We start from the raw sequence: 21,200 nt of genomic DNA, 5'->3' as shown, positions 1-21,200 counted from the left end.
ATTCTGACACTAACTGAATGAGTAGCTTTTAATTTCAACCTTGAAGAGAATATGTGTGATGCAGAGTCTTTTCAAGGGTTTTGGATACCACAGAGCTAGAGGTCCTAAAGTAATGAATTTTTAAAATCTTCTAATAGAAAAACATGCTCTGTCTTTTCACCTTGATTACTGATAGCTTCTGCCAGGTCTAAAAATAAAACATGAATTGTTTAAAGTGATTCAGTTGACGTTGTCAGCTATTCATTGGAGAAATTATATGGTTCTGGCATTTATTTAATATTTTGTGGTGGACAGTTTTCTTATTTTGATTTGTATAATACATATCAGCAGATACTAAATTTATTTTATCAGTGAACCTTGGGTCCACATTCATTAAGTGAAGGAGCATTTTTTGTGAGTGTTATATTCCAGACATGCAACAATGAACAAAATATATGGGCTTTGTATTGATGTGACTCATTCAGGTAGGAAAGACAAATGTGTGTGTGCTGCTAAGTAGCTTTAGTCATGTCCAACTCTATGTGACCCCATAGACAGCCCACCAGGCTCCCCCGTCCCTGGGATTCTCCAGGCAAGAATACTGGAGTGGGTTGCCATTTCTTTCTCCAAGGCATGAAAGTGAAAAGTCAAAGTGAAGTCGCTCAGTCATGTCAGACTCTTAGCGACCCCATGGACTGCAGGCTACCAGGCTCCTCCGTCCATGGATTTTCCAGGCAAGAGTACTGGAGTGGGGTGCCATTGCCTTCTCCGAATTTGTGTATAAATAAGTACAATAATTTGTTTTAGGTGCAATGATAGAAATACCATAAGGACCAGAATCCAGTAATCATAGCTATTCCCATTTAAAATATGAGATTTAGTAAGCCCTAAATATACCAGCAAATTCCTAATGTATTACACATAAGAATTATAAACCAAAATAATATAATTGCTGTGTAGAAGGTATAGATACTATGATTTTTTTCCTTTAACAGATTGAGAGACAAACCTAATACAGTTGGTTTCCATCAGAAGATCTAAGCGTTCTTCAACTTCAGTGACAATGATAGTAACTTACTATTTTTGTTTTAGAGTATAGCGTTCTCCCAGATATCCAGTGCTATGGTGATGTTTAATAATAAACACTAACTGTTCAATTATTAGTAATTTAGTAATGGAGACATTAAAGATTTAAATTATCATTGGGTAATATAGTTAGTTGAAAGTATAGCTTATTTTATTTTATTTATTTATTTTTAATTTTTATTTTTACTTTATTTTGCTTTACAATACTGTATTGATTTTGCCATACATTGACATGAATCAGCCATGGGTGTACATGAGTTCCCAATCCTGAACCCCCCTCCCTGAAAGTATAGCTTATTTTAAAAGGGGTCTTAATTATCCAAACCCCCAGACTTACAGAGCTGCATTAGGAACGCGAATGTCATTACAAAACAGCAGTATTCAGTGGTGGACAGCCCATGAAGCTGAATTCTCCCAGCACCCCACAGTGCTCATGCGCCTGGCCCATGCTCTGTCACCTCAGCTGTGAGGCTTTCTGTGCAATTGCTGGATGCCTGTTGGCTCAGAATGGGTTAGAAATTATTCGTAACACCTCACCATCAGAGAAGGAGGATTCTAGAGGCCAGTATATCTCACACCAGGCGACACTGGTGAATTCCCATGTGTTGGGTATCTCTAAAGAAGAAATGGTTAATTTAGGAGTATGCAAAATTTACTAAAATAAATGTGTGTGTGTAGTGTTTTTAAAGTGGCTTCTACATTCCAGGCAGTTTTTTGTTTTTTGTTTTTTTTATTAGTACTGCTAACCCTGAGAGATTGACAGAAGGATTTTTCTGTTTCCTGACTAAGCCTCAGCATTATTGAACAGATTGCCCCAAGAGCCTGTCTGCACACCACTATAATACACAGCTTGGCACCCTTCTTGGTCATAATTTTTCCTTCCAGCTATGCCCCAGTTCAATTTTTCCATAGTTCAGTTACCACTTGAGATTTCCTATTTCTCCTACTATATCGTAAGTCGAGTTCTGAATTCCATATGCTACAGGAGGAGAATAGTGAATTACCTTCTCCTTCATGTGTTAGAAGTGAATTTAAAGGAAGTTATTGCCTAGACTTGCCAGTTGCTGGAACCTCTCTGTGCTACGCTTAGCCCCCTTTTTCCTTTGGAAAACAGAAAGTTGGGAAGAGGTAAAGAAGTGAGGAGTTTGTTGGAAGGGATGGGAAGCTAGGATGAGGAAGAATTAAAAGCTTTAAGGAAAAAAATAGAAAATAGGTTTATTTTCTTATTCAAACTGTATAAAAATCTGTCTTTAGTAAACTAGCAATGCACTAGTTTAATCATATCTGTTTAAGCTATTTGGCCTTGCTAGTGGAATTCGATACGGATATTATCAAGTTCTTGATAGCTTTATGTTTGATGTCAACAAGTAGATATGTTACAGTATACTAGTACCCTCTGCTAATTTAATTACAAGTAAAGTGAACTAGGCACTTCCTGAATAGGAGGTAAAAGGCTCTAAGAGCTGGAAGAGCAACTAGAAACTCGTCTCTTGCGACATGAAGGACTATGTCCAGGTACCTGCAGCTGAACTCGAAAAGCCTTATGAACTGGCTTCGACAGGGGAGACCCCCACGCTTCTGTGCCTGAGTAGGTCCAGTGCTTTCATCTCACTTGTTCTTGTGATGTTGGTAACACAGTAGTCTCTTATTTAAAATAGCCCATAGAGTTCTCTCTTCTTTTGTGATTACAATTACCACTCACTTTCACCTCATATTACCTTCAGTGTTATCATTTTCTAGAAACCTGAGTAAATTGAAGCTTTTAAACCTCCTTTCAGCTCTCTCTTGATTGGTTGGTTTTCATGTACAGTAAGAGGTCAGGAAGTTGTATTTTGTTTGGACTTGTGGAGAAACGCACTGTGACTGTGTGTTTCCCCCGTGGAGGGGCACTCCTCGTCTCTGACTCATTCCTGCAGTCGCGTCCGTTGGGCGTGGCTTGTGGAGAGCTAAAGTGTTTAAAGGAGTTTAGAAAGTGTCCAGTCCTTGAGTTTTGTTGTTGTTGTTTAGTCGCTGAGTCATGTCTGACTCTTTGTGACCCCATGGACTGCAGTTTAGTGTGGCGGTTACCCTTCAAAGTCATCATGTCTGGTTGGAATCTCTGCTCCTCTGTATGTACCAGCTCTACGATACGGGATATGGGACAAATGAGCCTCCCTTAGCTCCTTTGCTCCTTTGTCAAACAAAGTTGCTGCTAACCCTCTCAGAGAGTTGCTGCAGGAGTACATGAGTAATGCTGCCAAGTACTTAGTACAGTGCTGCACACATCATGTTCGGAAAAAAGCAGTCATCCACTTGGACTCGGGTCTTGTTATCGAAAGCTTGTTGTGAACCACACAGAGAATTTGTTGGATGTTTAGATGATTAATTCTCAGCAAAGGTTTTCACACTGTTGGGAACACTGTCTCAAGGGCCCTCACGCACCTCGGTTACCCTGATCGTAGTTCTTATCTTGTTTTTGTTTAGTCACGCAGTCTTGTCCGACTCTTGCAAACCCGTGGGCTATAACTTGCCAAGTTCCTCTGTCCTCTACTTTTATATAGCATTAGTAATAATAACTACCAATCTGTTGGATGCTTACCAAATGTTACACCCTTAATAAGAACTTTACATATAATTTTATTTCATGTTCCCAATAAATATGAAGAAGGTGCTACTACACTGATGAGGAAACATAGGTAAGATAAGAGAAAATAATGTGCCTGCCTAACTGGACAGTTAAAGATGTTGGGTTCACCTCAGACCTGTCTGACTCCAGAGCCTCTGCCCTTTAACCCCCTATTGGGCATTTTGTCATTTTTCTCATCTTTCTCCTCTAACAGACCCTATGCTTCTTCAAAGTGAAAATTGGATATTACGTGGATTCCGAAGCCCCCATTTTTTGTAAGCTTTTTTGAAACTAAAAACAGTGTATAATATCAGAAAGTATTGATGTAAATGAGACTTAATACCTTATTAAGAATTCTTAGTCTGTTGTAAATTACATAATTTATCATTCTAACAGGAAACTTGAAGCTTAGGGAGTTGTTTTTCAGTTCCATTCCAGATTCTTTGCCGTAATAGCAATTTGAATTTTCTATATTTGGCCTTGCATTAGTGTAGCAAAGTATTCCTACTAATCTTCTTAATCAAGTTATAAGCTTCTTTCATCATTGCAATACCCAGCTCAGTGCCCTGTGTAAGTTAATCACTTGATACATATTTGATTTTAATTTATTTCTGTGTATTAATATTCATCTGAAGTATTTTTATATTAGGTATAATTGACACAGGAATATGACTGTTGCTTACTTTGCTTTTACCCTTGCTTTTCTTTCTAATAATCAGGCCTGTGTTTTGCTTTTGGACTTTAAAAATAGTTCAGATATTTTGGAGTTAGTCTAAAAAAAAAAAATCCCCTAATGGACTCTGGAATTTCTTTCTCCTTTTAAAGTAGAAAACATCCTGAACAGTAGACAGCATTTTATACTATCTGCATGTGGTGCCTAAATATATGCTGTTAAATTATTCACTATTTTTTATGACAGTTTATAAACTCAAGGGGAGAGATCTGGACTCTTATACTTTCCTGTGTCTGTGGCATCTGATGTGGTGTTCGGGAAGTAGTATGTGCAAATGAAACATCTGTGTGTTGATTCATTTGACCACTGGTATCAGTGGTTTCATGGAAAGAGCATGAGGTTTCAGAGTTAGGCATTGGATTCTCACCTAGCCATTGCAGCTGAGTAAATTACTTGGTCGGTTCTTCTGCAGTTTCTTGTAAAGTGGTAGTGATAACAATATCTCACTAATTTGCTGGAAATGTTAAGTAATGTATGTGCATTACTTTATAATCACCAAAATTGCTGTACATGTCTTAATTCTGTCCTGTTTTATCAGCATAATGACTCCATTCTGCTGCAAATCTGGAGTCAGTCTCACATGTTTTGTTGTGTTGGGCACTCACTTGACATGGTACTGCTGCCTGTATGAGTTATGCATGCTTCGTGAGCAAAGTGAGATCCGGAGAAGTTGCCTGTTGAATAACATTACTCGATGAGATGGTAGAAGTCTGCTTAGGTCTGAGTTCCTTAACTTCTATCTAGCTTGTGTTCTCTCATGCCGTAAATTGGTTTCTAAATACATACACATGCACACTTAGCCACAAACACACATAGTCCAGTTTCCTAAATCATGGGAATGGCTGTATAGTGGCTCAAGACCAACATCCCGTTAAGTTAGTAGTTTGTAGAACAAAAAAACGGATCCCTCCTCCTCCTCCTCCTCCTCCTCCTCCTCCTCCTCCTCACAGAGTTCTTTCCAGTGAGATGATGTGCGTTCCCTCAAAGTCACGTGGCCCCTTAAATGAAAGAATTGGTGTGAACCTAGGTCTTCTCATCCAAATGCATGACTTTTTCCTAGATGCCAGCAACGGAAAATGTACAGAGCAGTCTCTGAGCAGGTTTTGAAATTCCTGGACTTTCCCTTGAGGTTGATTATCTCTCTGTTGTGGCTTCTTTATATAATTCATCATGTAGATAGAGGTGTTAACTGTTTTCACCAGCTACACTTCCTAGTGTAGCGAACTACTATTTTGAGACCATTGTAGCTGGAACTGAGTAGATTGGGCCTGGCAGGAAAAGTGGGGTTTGGAAGGAGGTAAATAGGGGATGATGCAGAGAGTAATAGAAGATGAGATCAGAAAGGAAGTGAGGGGGGTACCGATTACATATGTACTTTATAGGGTGAATTTGGTAGTCATGCATGCATGTACACACACTCCAGAACAGTTCGGTTCGAAACTCTGGAATAATTCATTACAGTGTTCATTTTGACCTGGTGTCTTTGGGAAGCGGAGGAGAAATTTTACTTTTTCATTTCTTACTTAATAATGAATTTGCACACCCATTTCTGTTTGTGGCTGTTGGAACTTTTCCCCTTTGTTTTCAGTAATCCATAAATACTCAGAACATGAACTTTTAGATCAGTTTACAGTATGATTAACTGCCGTACTTTGTGATTTTATTCTTTTTCAACAGGAGTGTGTTGCTGCTGTTCTGCTCTGCGTCCTCGCTACAAACGCCTGGTGGACAACATATTCCCGGAAGATCCAAAAGTAATTTGATCTACATCTACTGATCCTTCTCTTTGCTGACCCATCCTTCCCCCCTGCTGATCTCCCTAAGGTTTCCCTAATTTCATTTCTCTACTTTTACTCCCAAATCTCATCATGTACACTACTAATTTTATACTTCTCTCTTTGTTAACCTTTAAACGATCCGTGCTTGCTTGACTGGTTTTCAGATTCTTTTCTTAGGTTAGGCATATATTCAGAATGATGGACAGGTGATGTTCTTAGTGTGTACAGTTCTTAAATTTATGACCTAGTTTCAGATTATTTACAAAATGCCAAGAACACAGCTGTGAATACAGACATGGCCTTCTGCTCTCACCAAGCTCATAGACAAGTAAATTGGCAACTGCAATATTATGTGAAAGAATGATGTGATAGAGAAGTGAAGTATAGGGTACTGCTGGAGTAGGTGGGAATGGTACCTGATTTGGACTTGGAAGAAGGAATGCCTGAAGGAGCGAAATCCAGGCTAAGATCCAAAGAATAAATAGGGTTCGCCACACAGTTTTCAGAAGAGAATTGAGAAGTAAAAGGAGAATGTTCCAGGCAGAGTTTGTTCTCTTTTTACTTAAGTGCTTTTTAATTTTTCATAAAAATTACTTTTTTATGGAAGACTACAGGCTTCAAAGCAGCTGTGTTTGATTGATTTTATTTGACACTGTCTTAACTTTTCTGGAGAACTTCTCTGGTGGCTCAGACAGTAAAGCATCTGCCTACAACGTGGGAGACCCAGGTTCAATCCCTGGGTTGGGAAGATCTGGAGAAGGAAATGGCAACCCACTCCAGTATTTTTGCCTGGAAAATCTCGTAGACGGAGGAGCCTCTTAGGCTACAGTCCATGGGGTCGCAAAGAGTCGGACGTGACTGAGCAACTTCACTAACTTTTCTAAGACTCCTTTAGTCTAGTGTTAGATAGGAACAAAAAAATGTTACATGGGTTTGAGTTCCAGAGATTGCTTTATTTAAAAAAAATAAAACTGTAGAAACTTATTGGTTATCTTAACAATTTATGAGCTATATCTTGTTTTTAATCAAATCTGATTTAAGGAACTGTATAAAGGCTAATCTGTTTAACTGAGGCTAACGGTAAAGCATCTGCCTACAATGCGGGAGACCCGGGTTCGATCCCTGGGTCAGGAAGATCCTCTGGAGAAGGAAATGGCAACCCACTCCAGTTGGAAAATCCGATGGATGGAGGAGCGTGGTAGGCTACAGTCCATGGGGTCACAAAGAGTCAGACATGACTGAGCGACTTCACTTGAACTTGGACTTGGAATCAGTTAAATATATTGGCTGCCAGATATCCTGGATAATTCATAGCATATAAGTAACTCTAAGATACGGTACCTGCCTTAAGCTTTCCATCCACTGATATAAAGTGAAAGGATACTAAAGGTTAAATCACAGTGCATAAATTAGAAAGTAAAATGTTAAGTAAAACAGGGGTAAAGTTTTCGCCTTTAAATCAGGAAGGTATCACTCACTCTGAGTTGGCAGTCTCTGCGAAGATTCACAGAAGAAATGAACTTGGAAGGATATACACCATCTGGAGAAGCAGAGATTGGTTTCTTTGTACCTAAGAGAAAAGGTGTGATAAAGTCAGAGATAACATTTGGGACCAGGATCTTCAAGTGGAGGTTCTTGTAACCTAATCGTAGTATAATGAGTGTTACTAGGGCACAATTACTGAATTCCTGATTGGAAATTTCAAAAGTATCATTTAATAGACTGCATATTCAGATCATTTCTTTAAGGAATCTGAAACATGCCGCTAATGAAGATAAGGTGGAGGCAAGATTATGGAGGAATGTGAATAACAGAAAATAAATCTACTTATCTTACTGGCAGTGAGGGAGCTTTGAACACTTTTGATATGAGAGTGGTGACAGGTCAGTTGGAAGAGTTTTTATTTGTGCCAAACATTTAGAAAAAATCTACTTGAGCAATCTGTAAAATAAGATGTAAGAAAAAGATTTACATGAATCTTGCATACATATGGCAACCATAAACCCAGCTGACAACATTTCTTATCTTTAACTTATTAAACAAAAAAGTCTCCTGTGTCCAAAATGGACCCAGTAGCAGGTGCCCAGAGTGCATCTGTCTACCTGTCATAGTCCCTGCCTTCAAAGAGGGCTCTAATGAGGAGAGCAAATAACTGAACCTTTGCTGATAATTACTACAATATATTGTATAATTGAGCTGTTTTTTGGTTTTTAATATATAGAGGAAGGTGTTAGAATAATCCAGTGCTTGTGAAGGTGTATGCTTTCCTAAATAGGGCAGCGCTTTAACTTTTTGAAAGCTCTACATATCCAGAATGGTGATTAGCACTAAAGAGACTGTATCCAGGCAGGCTCAGGGTAAATAGGGATTAATTTCCAATCCATAAAGGGGGGATGAGAAGCAAGCAGCACTTAGAAATACAAACACTAAGCGTGGAAATACAGGCATAAGTAGAACCTATTTCACTTGTTGTTGTTTTTTTTTAGGATGGCCTTGTTAAAGCTGATATGGAGAAATTGACATTTTATGCTGTATCTGCTCCAGAGAAACTGGATCGAATTGGTTCTTACCTTGCAGAAAGGTTGAGCAGGGATGTTGTCAGACATCGTACTGGGTAAGGAAACTAATGTGGTATCTTTGGAAAATTCTTCCTAGGCTAAATCATCCTATAAGTTATTTTGCCATCTAGGCAGGCAGAGATAATAGATGGAGAGTAAAGCATTGTAGTATCATACGAGGATATGTATTATACCAAATAGATGCTGTAGCTTTTATTACTTTCCTCGTAGTCAGGTTTAAGAATAAACTCATGTTAGTTAAAAGAGTTGTTTGTTTAAGCATCCACTGATTTTTAAACTTCCCTAATGGGAATAGTAGAAATTGATTCCCTTAAAGGTCTGTCAGTGCAGTACTATACTTTAAAAATCAGTCTCAAAATTGGAAACTATCAGAAATTCTGTTAGCAAATTAATTTTTAGCACAGCTCCAGTTTTGCCTGTCAGAGGAGCAATAAAAGAGAGCTGTGTTTAGTCTTAGATATTATAATAGGTTCAGAATATGTAAATTCTGAGCAGGCGTGCTGATGTGAACTGTGTGAGCTATACATCGACCTATAAATAAAGGACTACCATCTTAATCCATTCCCTGTGCTTGAACAGTAATTACTTTGCAATTTGGTATATAGATACTTTTATCATTTTGTGATCCTAGTTCCTTAGTGTATTCCATTTTCCAAATGATACACTGGCTTTCTCTACTTTCACACTGTTACCATTTAGAGCATTTGCTACAAATGTGAGTCTTGATACAAATAGTTCTTATGGTCATTTTTTCAAGCAAAGTTATCTAAATTCTGAATTTTAACTTTTAGTACAAGCTTTAAAATCTGATGAATTGGAAGGTAAAATTTATACCTTTCCTTATAATATTGCTGATACTGTTTTATATTCTCATATTTATAAATACAAATAGATTGTGTTAGAAATTTAAGCTCATTTCTTATAATAACTGTTTTGGGTCAGATGCAGAGAAATATGGTTAAAAATCTGGAAAATGGAGAATATTTGTGTTTACAAAAATATTCACGGGAAGTTAATGTGGAAGCAGCTCTGGGAGAGGTTTTGCTGAGGAGAAGAGAGTGGAGGAGTGCAGTCTGGTCTCTGCGTCCTCCCACCTGAGGGTCATTTTATGACCCCAACATCCTTAGTGTCGTGAGAGGATTAGGCTCTCACTCAGATGCTGCTAAATTTGCCTTTCTCTGTTCTGTGCATTTAAATAAATTTATTCTAATTATTCCTGTGAGTTGTGCTGAGAAGAATCTGGAGAGCTGGAGATGCTTTGATGTTACTTTTCTCTTATGTTTAGGTATGTTTTAATTGCTATGGAGGCATTGGACCAACTTCTTATGGCCTGCCATTCTCAAAGCATCAAGCCATTTGTAGAAAGCTTTCTTCATATGGTAGCAAAACTGCTGGAATCAGGGGAACCAAAGCTTCAGGTTCTTGGAACAAATTCTGTAAGTAAGCGGTTCTAATTTTAAGAGCAACTACCATAACTTGGATTAAGTCTTCTTTGAGTGTCCTTATCTGGTAATGGCAGATGCTCTGGTCAGGGTATTTGGGCAACCAGGGCAGTTGTAGATGATTAGAACATTTTGTCTCAAAGTTTTACTGTTGCTCTGTGTGAAATCTGGGACATTACGAATCACAAGAAGTGGTAGCAACTCAGTTGGCCATAAGTGGAAGGAGTCCGTGTCCCCTCACAACCTCCCCCTACCCACTCCCCAGCCTTCTAACACTGCTTCTGAACTGTTTCTGCTAACAACATTCATTTTCTTTTATCCGGAACTGTAGTTTATTAAACATGTGTGGGGTGGGGAAGGCATATTTAATAAAGAAAATAAAATACAGTGATAACCTTTCTCCTCGTCTTTAGTTTCATTGTATCACCTTCAGCCTCAGTCTCTAGTTCCATCTTCATCTCTGAGGAAGCTTTCAGGCATTCAACCAATCTGCATGTTTCCATCCAGGTTCTTCTCCACAGAAGAGTCATCTGTTACCTGCTGTTGCTTGCAGACAGCTGTTTTGTGGTTAGGAACTGTGGGTGCTGACTGGCAACACGGCTTCTAGGGTTCGACTGCCTCACTCTGAACTATGCCTACAGCACTTTCTGGCTGTGTATCTTGGGCAAGTTATTTAGCTGCTCCTTGCCTTAGTTTTTCATCTGTGAAGCAAGGATAATTATAGTACCAATTTTATAGGATTGTTGTATGATGTGAGTTAATACCAAGTTCTTACAACAGTGTGTAGCACTGTTAGTTATTATTGTTGGTAGTAATATAATATTTTCCTTTTTTTAACCTAGATCATGTAAATAAAATCCCCATTTGAAAACCCTAAGTATGATTTTGTCCGTTAGTTTCAGAGGGAAAATGTTGGATATTCCCACATGCAGGTAGGTGGTGTGACAGGCTCCATCTCAGTCAGCGTGGCCACTTCGTTTCTCCTGCTTCCTTTACAGTTAGGTGAGGAAAGTCTAGGGGAAATTTTTTTTTAATTTATGGAAGTATAATTGATTTACAACATTGTGTTAATTTCTACTGTATAGCAAAGTGACTCAGTTATATATATATATAAAGTATACTTTTTTCATTTTCTTCTCCGTTACAGTTTATCACAGGATACTGTACTGCTGTACAGTAGGACCTTGTCATTTCATCTGTCCTGTATATTTAGGGGAAATGTTTTAATGGCTGTGGGGCAAAGGAGTTCTAGTGTGAGAAATCTCCAGAATTTTCTTTACTTGAAGTCAGCAATGCCGTTAGAATTCCTTTAATGACTCATTTGAGAAAAAGACAAACATCTCCAGTTAACTACTTTTGATTTGAGTGAATTGTATTAAGTGAAATGCTATATTATCTTGACCAACATTGTTTATATAGTATTTCCTGGAAGTCTGATTTTAATTTCTTTGGGGTGCTAAGTTCTCAAATATTGAAAATTGAATGTTAAAAAAATATTGTCAAACATGACAGATTCAGGACTTTTCTGTTTATTAGTAGTCTTTGTACTTTTTGTTTTTTTGGCTGTGCTGGGTCTTTGTTGCTGCATGTGGGCTTCCTCTGCTTGCCTTAAGTGGGGACTCTAGCTGCTGTGCAGGCCTCTCATTGCTGTGGCGTCTGACTGCGGGGCACAGGCTCAGGAGTTGGGTGCACGGACTCAGTTGCCCTGTCACATGTGGAATCTTCCCAGACCAGGGATGGAACCCCCAGTTGTGGTATTTGTGGCCTTTTTCTAAATCATATGAGTCATATGAAATTCTTTAAAACAGATGACTTGGCTCTGTCTGAATTAATTTAAAATACTTTTAGTATCATACTTTTATTTTTTCAAGTTTATGCTTACTTTCATTTTGTTCCCAGGACATCTTTAGGCTATTTTAGAAGCAGTAAATCACCAAATAAATGAGAAAGCAAATAAGAAAAAAAGGATGCCTACTAAGGGATCATATGGTTGGGTTTGTGACTCATGTAGGATATTTAAAATTTCCTAAACATATGCATATCTCTCTCTCTTTTTTAATCTTTTAAAAATAGGTAGAATAAATTTTACTGTATGAGTCTTTTTCTTCTCTACTGTGTTGGTGATGTTTTCTTCAGCTTAGGGCCCTTTTTCTTGTCCCATCTTGTTTGTATAAATATTCATTCATGTGTTATACAACAGCTGTCAAGATGTCCTACCTATGATTTAAGAAATAGAACTCCTGAAGGTTTTGAACTGTCTGTGGTTATCACGAAAACATTGCCAGCATCCGGGAAATGCAGAAGAGCTTCAAGGCAAGCACTCACTCACTCCAAAGAAACTGCGTCAGAAAGTTATAGTTAACACTCACAATGCTATATTCTTGATTTTGTGAAGTTTGTTATTAAAAAATTCCTTTCATATATATGTGACATTTATGATATTTCATATCTCATTTGCTCTTTATTTGGATATTTCTTGTCGATGTAACAAATAATGAATGAAAATAAATATTTTTTCTACACTTTGAACAAGGTGATAATACACTTTACTGTTATTCTTTTTAGTTTGTCAAATTTGCAAATATTGAAGAAGACACACCATCGTATCATAGACGTTACGACTTTTTTGTATCTCGCTTCAGTGCCATGTGTCACTCCTATCATAGTGATCCAGAAACACGAACAGAGTATGTATTGCTTTATAATTTATAGTCATGGAGTAATTTATTGATGAATATTGTGTTTATATCTTACATAATGATTCCCAAAGAAGATGGGAAATGTATGCTTTATTCCTAAAGTCCAGCTTTTCATTGCTGTTAGAAGAACTGACTGAAGCAGCAAAGTTGAGAGTGGTTTCCTACCTGGATCAGAATAAAATGCAGTCTCCGCTGCAGCCCAGAATGCCCCTTTAATGCTCCCCTCATCAATGTTAGATCCTGTCATGCTGTCATTTCTTCCCCCTTTCACGCTGATCCAGTGCCTAGGTCTCCTCGCTTGTGTGAGCACATCAGGGACACTTCTGCCCAGAGCCTTTGGACTGAATGGCCTCCTGGCTTAGAACAACTCCCCAGATACCTTCCTTATGGCTGCTTACCTCACATTGTTCAGATTTCTGCTCAGGTGTCATCTTACCATGAGAATCCTCCCTTGGCCACCTTTTATTTATTAAATATCAACGCCTCCATTCCACCCCCAGTCAAGCTTTATTTTCTTCTCATATCTCATTCCCTGGTGGCTCAGATGGTAAAGAAGACGCCTGCAGTGCAGGAGACCTGGGTCAATCCCTGGGCCAAGAAAATCCTCTGGAAAAGGAAATGGCTACCCACTCCCGTATTCTTTCCTGGAGAATCCATGGTTAGAGGAGCCTGGCAGGCCATAGACCATGGGGTCGCAAAGAGTTGGACACAACTGAGCAACTAACGCTTTCTCTTTCACTTTTCATGGAATATGTTCATGGCTTTGTTTTATTATTAGAAATCCCTTTATTTTTAGCAATATACTATCAAATAAAATTAGAGGTCATGGCCAGTAGGAAATCGGACTGATACTTTAAGATTTTCATAAAATATTTGACTTGGCACATAGTAACTTTGTAGTAAACTTAGGCTTATCCCTTTGTGGTTATAGAAGAATCTCTCAAGACTTTGTTCTAAGAGAACAGCATGAACAGATCCAGCTTCGTACGAGGCAGAATTTGTCTTGTCTCCATGTTCACTTCCTCACCTGTTTAGTGCCGTATTACTGCCACATCCCATTCTCCACCCGCTACTCCTGTAGGCGTGCGTTATTTCCCTGTGGGCTTGTGAAGCAGTGCCACCCACTTCCCCTCATCCTCCAGTCTCTAAACCTATTTTATAGCTTTTGGAAACAGTCCTGGGTAAGCTGAGTAAACTTCTAATAGTGAATATTTCAGGTAGTAGCTAAGTGAAAGTGAAGTCACTCAGTCATATCCGACTCTTTGCGACCCCATGGACTGTAGCCTACCAGGCTCATCTGTCCATGGAATTATCCAGGCAAGAATACTGGAGTGGGTTGCCATTTCCTTCTCCAGGGGATCTTCCCAACCTAGGGATTGAACCTGGGTCTCCTGCATTGTAGGCAGATGCTTTTACCATCTGAGCCACCAGGGAAGTCTGGCAGCTAAAAAGGAGGGTAAATAACAGTCACATTTGGTCAGAATGAAGGTGTTTCAGGGAAGGTGGGCTACCAGCTTGGCTCTGCTTGTGAGCTTGTTCTTTCCTCAGATTTTATATGCTGTTTTCTGGTTACTTTTCTTCCCATCCTTGGACTGATAGATTAGATTTTATTTTTAAAGAAGAATGAGGAAGAGCTGGAGGAACTTGAGGCCTTTGAATTGAGAAGGGAGGAGAGGGCAGCTTTCTCTCAAAATGTTACCTGTCTACATACCATAATGTGTCTGTGTCAGGACACACAGGCGTGTAGTGTGTACATGGCTTGGATCATCCGCATTCCATTTTGTTAGCTCACATGTCATCCCTCTAAAGGAACCAGCCTAGTCTTCCATCAAGGTGACTCGGAGGGGAGAGGTTCTCAGGGAGAAGCCATGAAGGGGCAGGCTGAGGACACATTGAGGGTGTTCAGGACGGTAAAATCCTGTTGTCACTCAGCTGCTCAGACTTCTGGGCAAGAACTGGGAGAGAATCTGATCCTCATTAGTTTGAATTATTATCATCCTCTCAGAAAAATCTAATTCTTTTTTAAACTTTATTGAAGTATAGTTGATTTACAGTGTATTAATTTCTGCAATATAGCACAGTGATTCAGTTATACATATATAATTTTTCATATTCTTTTCTGTGATGGTTTTATTACAGGATCTTGAGTATAGTTCCCTGTGCTGTATAGAAGGACCTTGTTTATTCATTCTGTGTATAATAGTTTGCATCTGCTAATCCCAGATTCACGGTCCATTCTACCCCCATCCCTCTTGGCAGTCACACATTCTGTTCTTTCTATCTGCGGGTTTGTTTCTGTTTCATAGATGAGTTCATTTGTGTCATATTTTGGATTCCTCTCATAAGTGATAACATGGTATTTGTCTTTCTCTTTCTGACTTACTTAGTATGATAATCTCTAGGTCCAGCCATGTTGCTGCAGATACTGTTATTTCATTCTTCTTTACGGCTGAGTAACATTCCATTGTGTGTATGTGTGTGTGTTTTATATATTTATGTATATATCTATCTTGCATCTTGTCAGTGAGCACCCTTCCATGGCTTGGCTATTGCACATTCTGCTGCAGTGAACATCAGGGTGCATGTATCTTTTCAGATAGTATTTTTCTCTAGATATATGCTCAGAAGTAGGATTGCTGGATCATATGGCAACCCTGTTTTTAGTTTTTTGAGGAGCCTCCATAGAGGCTGCCACACCATTTACATTCCCACCAACAGTATTAGGAGGCCTCTCTTTCCTCCACACCCTCTCCAGCGTTTGTTATTTGTGTACTTTTTAATGATGGCCATTCTGGCCGGTGTGAGGTGGTACCTCGTAGTTTTGATTTGCGTTTCTCTAATAATTAGCGATAATGAGCATCTTGTCATGTGCTTGTCGACCATCTCTATGTCTTCTTTGGAGAAAAAGTTTATTTAGGCCTGCTCATCTGTTGATTGAGTTGTTTGTTTTTTCATTATTGAGTTGTATAAGCTGTTAGTAGATTTTGGGAATTAAGCCCTTGTCAGTTACATCGTTTGCAAATATTTCCTTCCACTCTGTAGATTGTCATTTTGTTTTATTTATGGTTTTCTTTGCTGTGCAAAAGCTTGCAAGTTTGATTAGGTCCCATTTGTTTATCTTTGCTTTTATTTCTATTGCCTTGGAAGACTGACCTGAGAAAACTTTGGTATGCTTTATGTGAGAGAATATAGGAGAATCTATTTCTTTTGATTAGATTATTTTATTGAAAACTGACACATAGACTAACCCTATATTTTACAGTCCTTTTTAACTTTAAATGCTGATTACAAAAAGATGGTATTAAAAGTCAGTTTCTTTTGGAACTGCCATATCTCTGTCCATCTTAGATTTTTGAGATTTTAATTTCTTACACTTCTTAAGTGTTATTTTTGTTTTAGTGACTTGAGATAACAGTATTTATTTAACATCTATTCCCTTAACTAAGCTAACAAACTTATTTAAATAACTTTTTTCATGACTGAATTTTTTTTTTTCTTTTTTTATAGAATCCGAATCGCTGGAATCAGAGGTATTCAAGGTGTGGTTCGTAAAACAGTAAATGATGAACTTCGGGCTACCATTTGGGAGCCTCAGCATATGGATAAAATTGTTCCATCCCTGCTGTTCAACATGCAAAAGATAGAAGAGGCTGACAGGTATTGAATAAAGATGGTAGGGTGGGGCTGTGTTATTTTGTATGGGTGTATGTGTGCTTGCTTGTTTGGATAAGAATGTTTCATCTTTAGTATTATGTATATAGTAGTCTCCTAAACTTGAGTGAGTTTAAATATATGTCCTTTCTGAAAAAATTACCATCTTTAGTCACCACATTAGGCTGAGTAGACCACAGATTCTTACTCAGACACTTAAGGCTTTATTTCTTTTAGAATAAATCATCACTTGCTGCTTATTATTGGGCAGTCTAGATTGCAATTTGAATTAGTACCATTTAAGCTGCAAGTGTAAGAAATAGAGATTATAAACTGAACTTCTATTATTTAGAGATCCAAGGTGCTTTTTCATAGGGAGTCAAGCAGCTACTATTTACTCTCTATGCTTTTTCAACATAAATACTAGACTATTTCTTATTTATTCTAAGATATTTTGGCATGGAATATTGTTTTGGGGCATATGCTGACCCTTCCGCTTCCCATACACCGGTAACCTGTTGCACTTAGGAGTCTGTGGTTATTCTCCTTTTTCAGATGCCATAGCATGCTTTCCTGGCAGATTCTGTTGCCTTACACAGAGGTACTATACAACCAAGTTTTAGAAGCAGTGTTTTCCAGTTTGGCCTATTTCCTGATCTCCCTTTTCTTGTAGTTTAAAGAGGGAAAGTCTGAATCAAATTTAAGAGATATTTAATTCTGTAGTTCTAAAAGTTTAACTTTATTTGTAGTTTTGATGATTATGTGTGCAATGCCAAAGTAAACATGGTGTAGAAGTGAAAAGATGAAATTGGTAACTCTGTAGGCACTTCATATGTTTATTGAAATTTATAGCAATTACAGAAAATATTTACACTAGATTTCTTAAATGTGACTGTCTGGGGCTTTGGAAACCTAAAGTGTGAGACCTGATATATTTTAGCACCTTCTGTATTTTTCCTGGTTTTGGCATTGTGGCTGAGGTTAGTTTTTCTGAAGGTACGTAGCTGGTTGAGAACTGATTGCCCATGATTATGGCTCTTGAGGAACGGGATTAAGTTAAATTGGTTGACGGATTTTAAGAAATTGTATTTTCTCATGGTTTTATCCCAGTGCCACAGATATGCTTTTCTTTGTTATTATTGTACATGAAATAAAGTGTTAAAATATGAACAAATTGTGTCTACTGAGGAGATTTACAGGTGTTCTACTGAGGAGATTTACAGGTGTTCTAGTGAGCTTTTATTTACACTGTGTCATAATTTTCTACTTCATTTTATTTTTGCTCTCTTACAGTTAAACTGGGTGATCTTTGGGTACCTTTTTCTCAGTGAGACTGTGCTCTAAATGTAGAGAAGTTGTAGGAACTTTACAAAATAGCAACTGTTGAGTATTTTGCCTTTGGAAAATATATTCTATTAGTTAGAAACAAGTTAGTACAACTGAATTTAGTTCTCCCGTTTTGAAAGATTATATGATCAGCTTCAAGGTGTTGATTCATGGAAGTAAAATTAAGCTCTAAAGTTATTTTAGGTAGAAAGAAAATGTCATGCTAGAAATTCCGAGAAGTCAAATCTCTTGTGTTTAACTGTTAGAACTGGTGTCAGAAGTCTTGCATTGGTTTGTTTGTATTCATTTCTGTTTTTTTCCCAGTCGCATAGGCCCTCCTCCTTCTCCTTCAGCAGCAGACAAAGAAGAGAATCCCGCTGTGCTGGCTGAAAACTGCTTCAGAGAACTGCTGGGCCGGGCGAGCTTTGGGAATATGAATAACGCTGTGAGACCAGTTTTTGCGTAAGTCGCTGGCGTTTTCCTGGTTGCATCTGACTGTGCTGTATGCATTCTGTTTGAGTTTATTTGAAATGCTCTTACTTGTATGAGAGAGTTACTCACGGAGCCAGTGTAGAGGTGTGGGAAGAGTACGGGATTGAGTCAGACAGTGTCCCTTTGAGCACTGGTTCAACCGCTTCCCCGCTTTTACCTCTTAAGTAGGAAATGCAGTCATGCTCTTGGTGTCATGTGCATTGTTTCGCTGGGATTTCTGTTCACACCTTGGAATGCATATGCCCACTAAAATATTAAAGCAGAGTATCCCAGTGTGATGTATCTTATTTTATTAACTTCTGGTCAGTTCCTCATATTTGGCTTCTCTTCCTTTGCTTTCTTTTTTGTGTGACTGGGCTGCCTTAAATTACATTCTGTTCTCTGAATAAACTTTATTGTATACTGAGTGACTAATCACAGGAATATTAAATATCTTGTTGGTACTTATATGCTGCCCTCCAAGCAAAACACATTTATAAGCTTTGAGTTTCTCCACATAGACATGGAGGCTCTTGTCAAGCCTCTAACTCAGTTGTCACATATAGACCTATATATTATCCTGTTTAATTTCTGGATATTTTTGTTAGTCTTTTTTAAAATCATTTGCCTTGTTCTTCCCCTTCCTGATTCCCTCTTTATAGCATGTTTAAAGTAGTCTAAATGTAATATCCAGAAGTCTTTTTTTTTTTTTTTTTAGGAAAAATATTTTGGTGCAAAGTTTATCTTTAGTTACAAGAATCTATAAACCACAAATTAAGAATCAGAGAGTTCTTATATTTTCAAAGAGATTCCCCCTTACTGCTACCACCACGAAAAAATGATGTTTACTATTTAAAGATTCTCTGGGCTTATAAAAATGCTGCTGAAAGCTAATCAAATTATGTCAGATATAACTAAGGGCAGATTTATTTTTTAATGTCTAGACCTGCTGATTTAATATCAGAATTCTAGTTTTTATCTTGTGCTTGTGCTTAGTCGTTCAGTTGTGTCCAACCCTTTGCTACCCCATGGACTGTAGCCCACCAGGTTCCTCTGTCCATGGGGATTCTCCAGGCAAGAATCCTGAAGTGGATTGCCATGCCCTTCTCCACGTTTTTATCTTAATCCTGTTATTAACTAAGAGGTAGTCTATAATGCCTTAAAAATCTAGAGAGCTGTTGGTAGAAGAAAGATGTTACCATGTTAACTATAATGGATTCCTTGAGTAACTCGAAAATGGGCTATATTTTTCTCTATGTATAACTTAATGGATTTACATCCTGATTATGTGTTAGTTAATCTAATTAAATGTTAAATAGTTAATTACATATTGGCTAGTTAATTAGTTATTTAAATGTTAAATGCCCTCTGCAAATAAGATACCAGGCATTTAGGGAGAATATAGTCATAAATAAAAGTCCTTAAAAACTTGTTCTAGTCCCTTAAAAACTTGAGAGATCATTGACATTCATAGTGGCCTTTTACCTTGTGTGTTCTATGAATTTGAATTTTGAGCCCATATTCATTGTCACTTTCCTTGTGGATATGAGGCTTGGATTAATGATGTGCAGTCCATAAAAGGCTTTATTTTGCTTCTGCTGAAGACATGGGTGCAGTGTTATCCAGGAACCACTTTGAACTACAACCTTAGGTTCAGTTTTTTTCAACCACACAGATACTTAGGAATTCTGTCAAACTACTCTCTGGGTGCCGAGAAGGACTTTCCAGAGAGACTTTGTCTTTTTGTGGTTCCTCTCAAGAGTCAAGGCCAACACAGACAGCTTCTACATGAAACATTTCCACACATTCACTGAAGGTGTCTTGGATTGATTTAATGGTCTTGGATTGATACATGTATTTCTGATCTGATAGCCATCTTTCCCAGGTGGACCCTAAGCTTTGTCTCCAGTTTTCTGTTTATCCCATTAAACCACTAGCTGTCAACTACTGGAGATCTGAAGATGTACCTAAGATAGCTGCTGGCTTCAGGGTATACTTTTTCAGATTCCACCTTCTTGTGGAGTCTAGACTGAGGGACTTTTCTTTCTTGCCAGCTCATGTAGGTGTTAAAAATCACACATATATAGTAGCTTTTATTGTTGTTTTAAGAAAGGATCTGCCAATAAAGGGAAATAAATATCATAGTTCTTGAAATGGAAACTTTGCTTCTCTTGTAGATAATATTCTTTTGATTGTTAAGCTTTGCATATTGTTGATGGTTCTAGAGGAGAAAGTATAATAAAAATAAGGAATTCTTAAAGTAATTTTCTTACTATTAATTACAGGCATTTGGATCATCACAAACTATGGGATCCCAATGAGTTTGCAGTTCACTGCTTTAAAATTATAATGTATTCCATTCAGGTAAGGATTGAATATATTATATAAGTATATAAAGGATTATGTAAGTGTGTGTGTGTGTGTGTGTATATATATATATATATATATATATATATAAGGATTATATATTATATAGGACTTCCCTGGTGGCTCAGATGGTAAAGTGTCTGCCTACAATGCGGGAGACCTGCGTTCAGTCCCTGGGTTGGGAAGATTCCCTGGAGAAGGAAATGGCAACCCACTCCAGTACTCTTGCCTGGAAAATCCCATGGACGGAGGAGCTTGGTGCAGGCTACTGTCCATGGGGTCCTAAAGAGTCGGGCACGACTGAGCGACTTCAAAAAATATATTATATAAGTAATTTTGGTTCTCTGTCAGTAAGAATGTCCTCAGAGATAGAAAACACTATAGGAGATAAGACATATTCTTAATTTAGTTCTTTGTCTCATTTATTTTTATTTATACGTATATTCTTATTTGCCAAGATGAAAAGATATCTAATAAAAATAAC

General features: G+C 37.9%; 1 protein-coding gene across 3 annotated transcripts in view; it reads left to right on the top strand.

Annotated features, from left to right (window-relative positions):
- Positions 1-6,125: 6,125 nt before the first annotated feature.
- EFR3A (EFR3 homolog A) overlaps positions 6,126-21,200 on the top strand; it is a 53,996-nt gene continuing 38,921 nt past the window's right edge. Inside the window, exons 1-7 of one of the 3 annotated variants that reach the window (XM_068983300.1) lie at positions 6,126-6,157; positions 8,668-8,795; positions 10,046-10,196; positions 12,768-12,889; positions 16,409-16,558; positions 18,203-18,340; positions 20,635-20,713. In XM_068983300.1, coding sequence (XP_068839401.1) covers positions 8,689-8,795; positions 10,046-10,196; positions 12,768-12,889; positions 16,409-16,558; positions 18,203-18,340; positions 20,635-20,713 — 747 coding nt within the window. In that variant the 5' untranslated portion in view covers positions 6,126-6,157; positions 8,668-8,688. The remainder of the gene's footprint in view (positions 6,158-8,667; positions 8,796-10,045; positions 10,197-12,767; positions 12,890-16,408; positions 16,559-18,202; positions 18,341-20,634; positions 20,714-21,200) is intronic. The other 2 variants (XM_068983301.1, XM_068983299.1) reach the window with 2 other exon arrangements.

This window comes from Capricornis sumatraensis, chromosome 11 (assembly GCF_032405125.1).
Source record: "Capricornis sumatraensis isolate serow.1 chromosome 11, serow.2, whole genome shotgun sequence".
NCBI lineage: Eukaryota > Metazoa > Chordata > Mammalia > Artiodactyla > Bovidae > Capricornis > Capricornis sumatraensis.
Note: the sequence above shows the minus strand (reverse complement) of the source record. Positions and strands in the feature narration are given on the sequence as shown.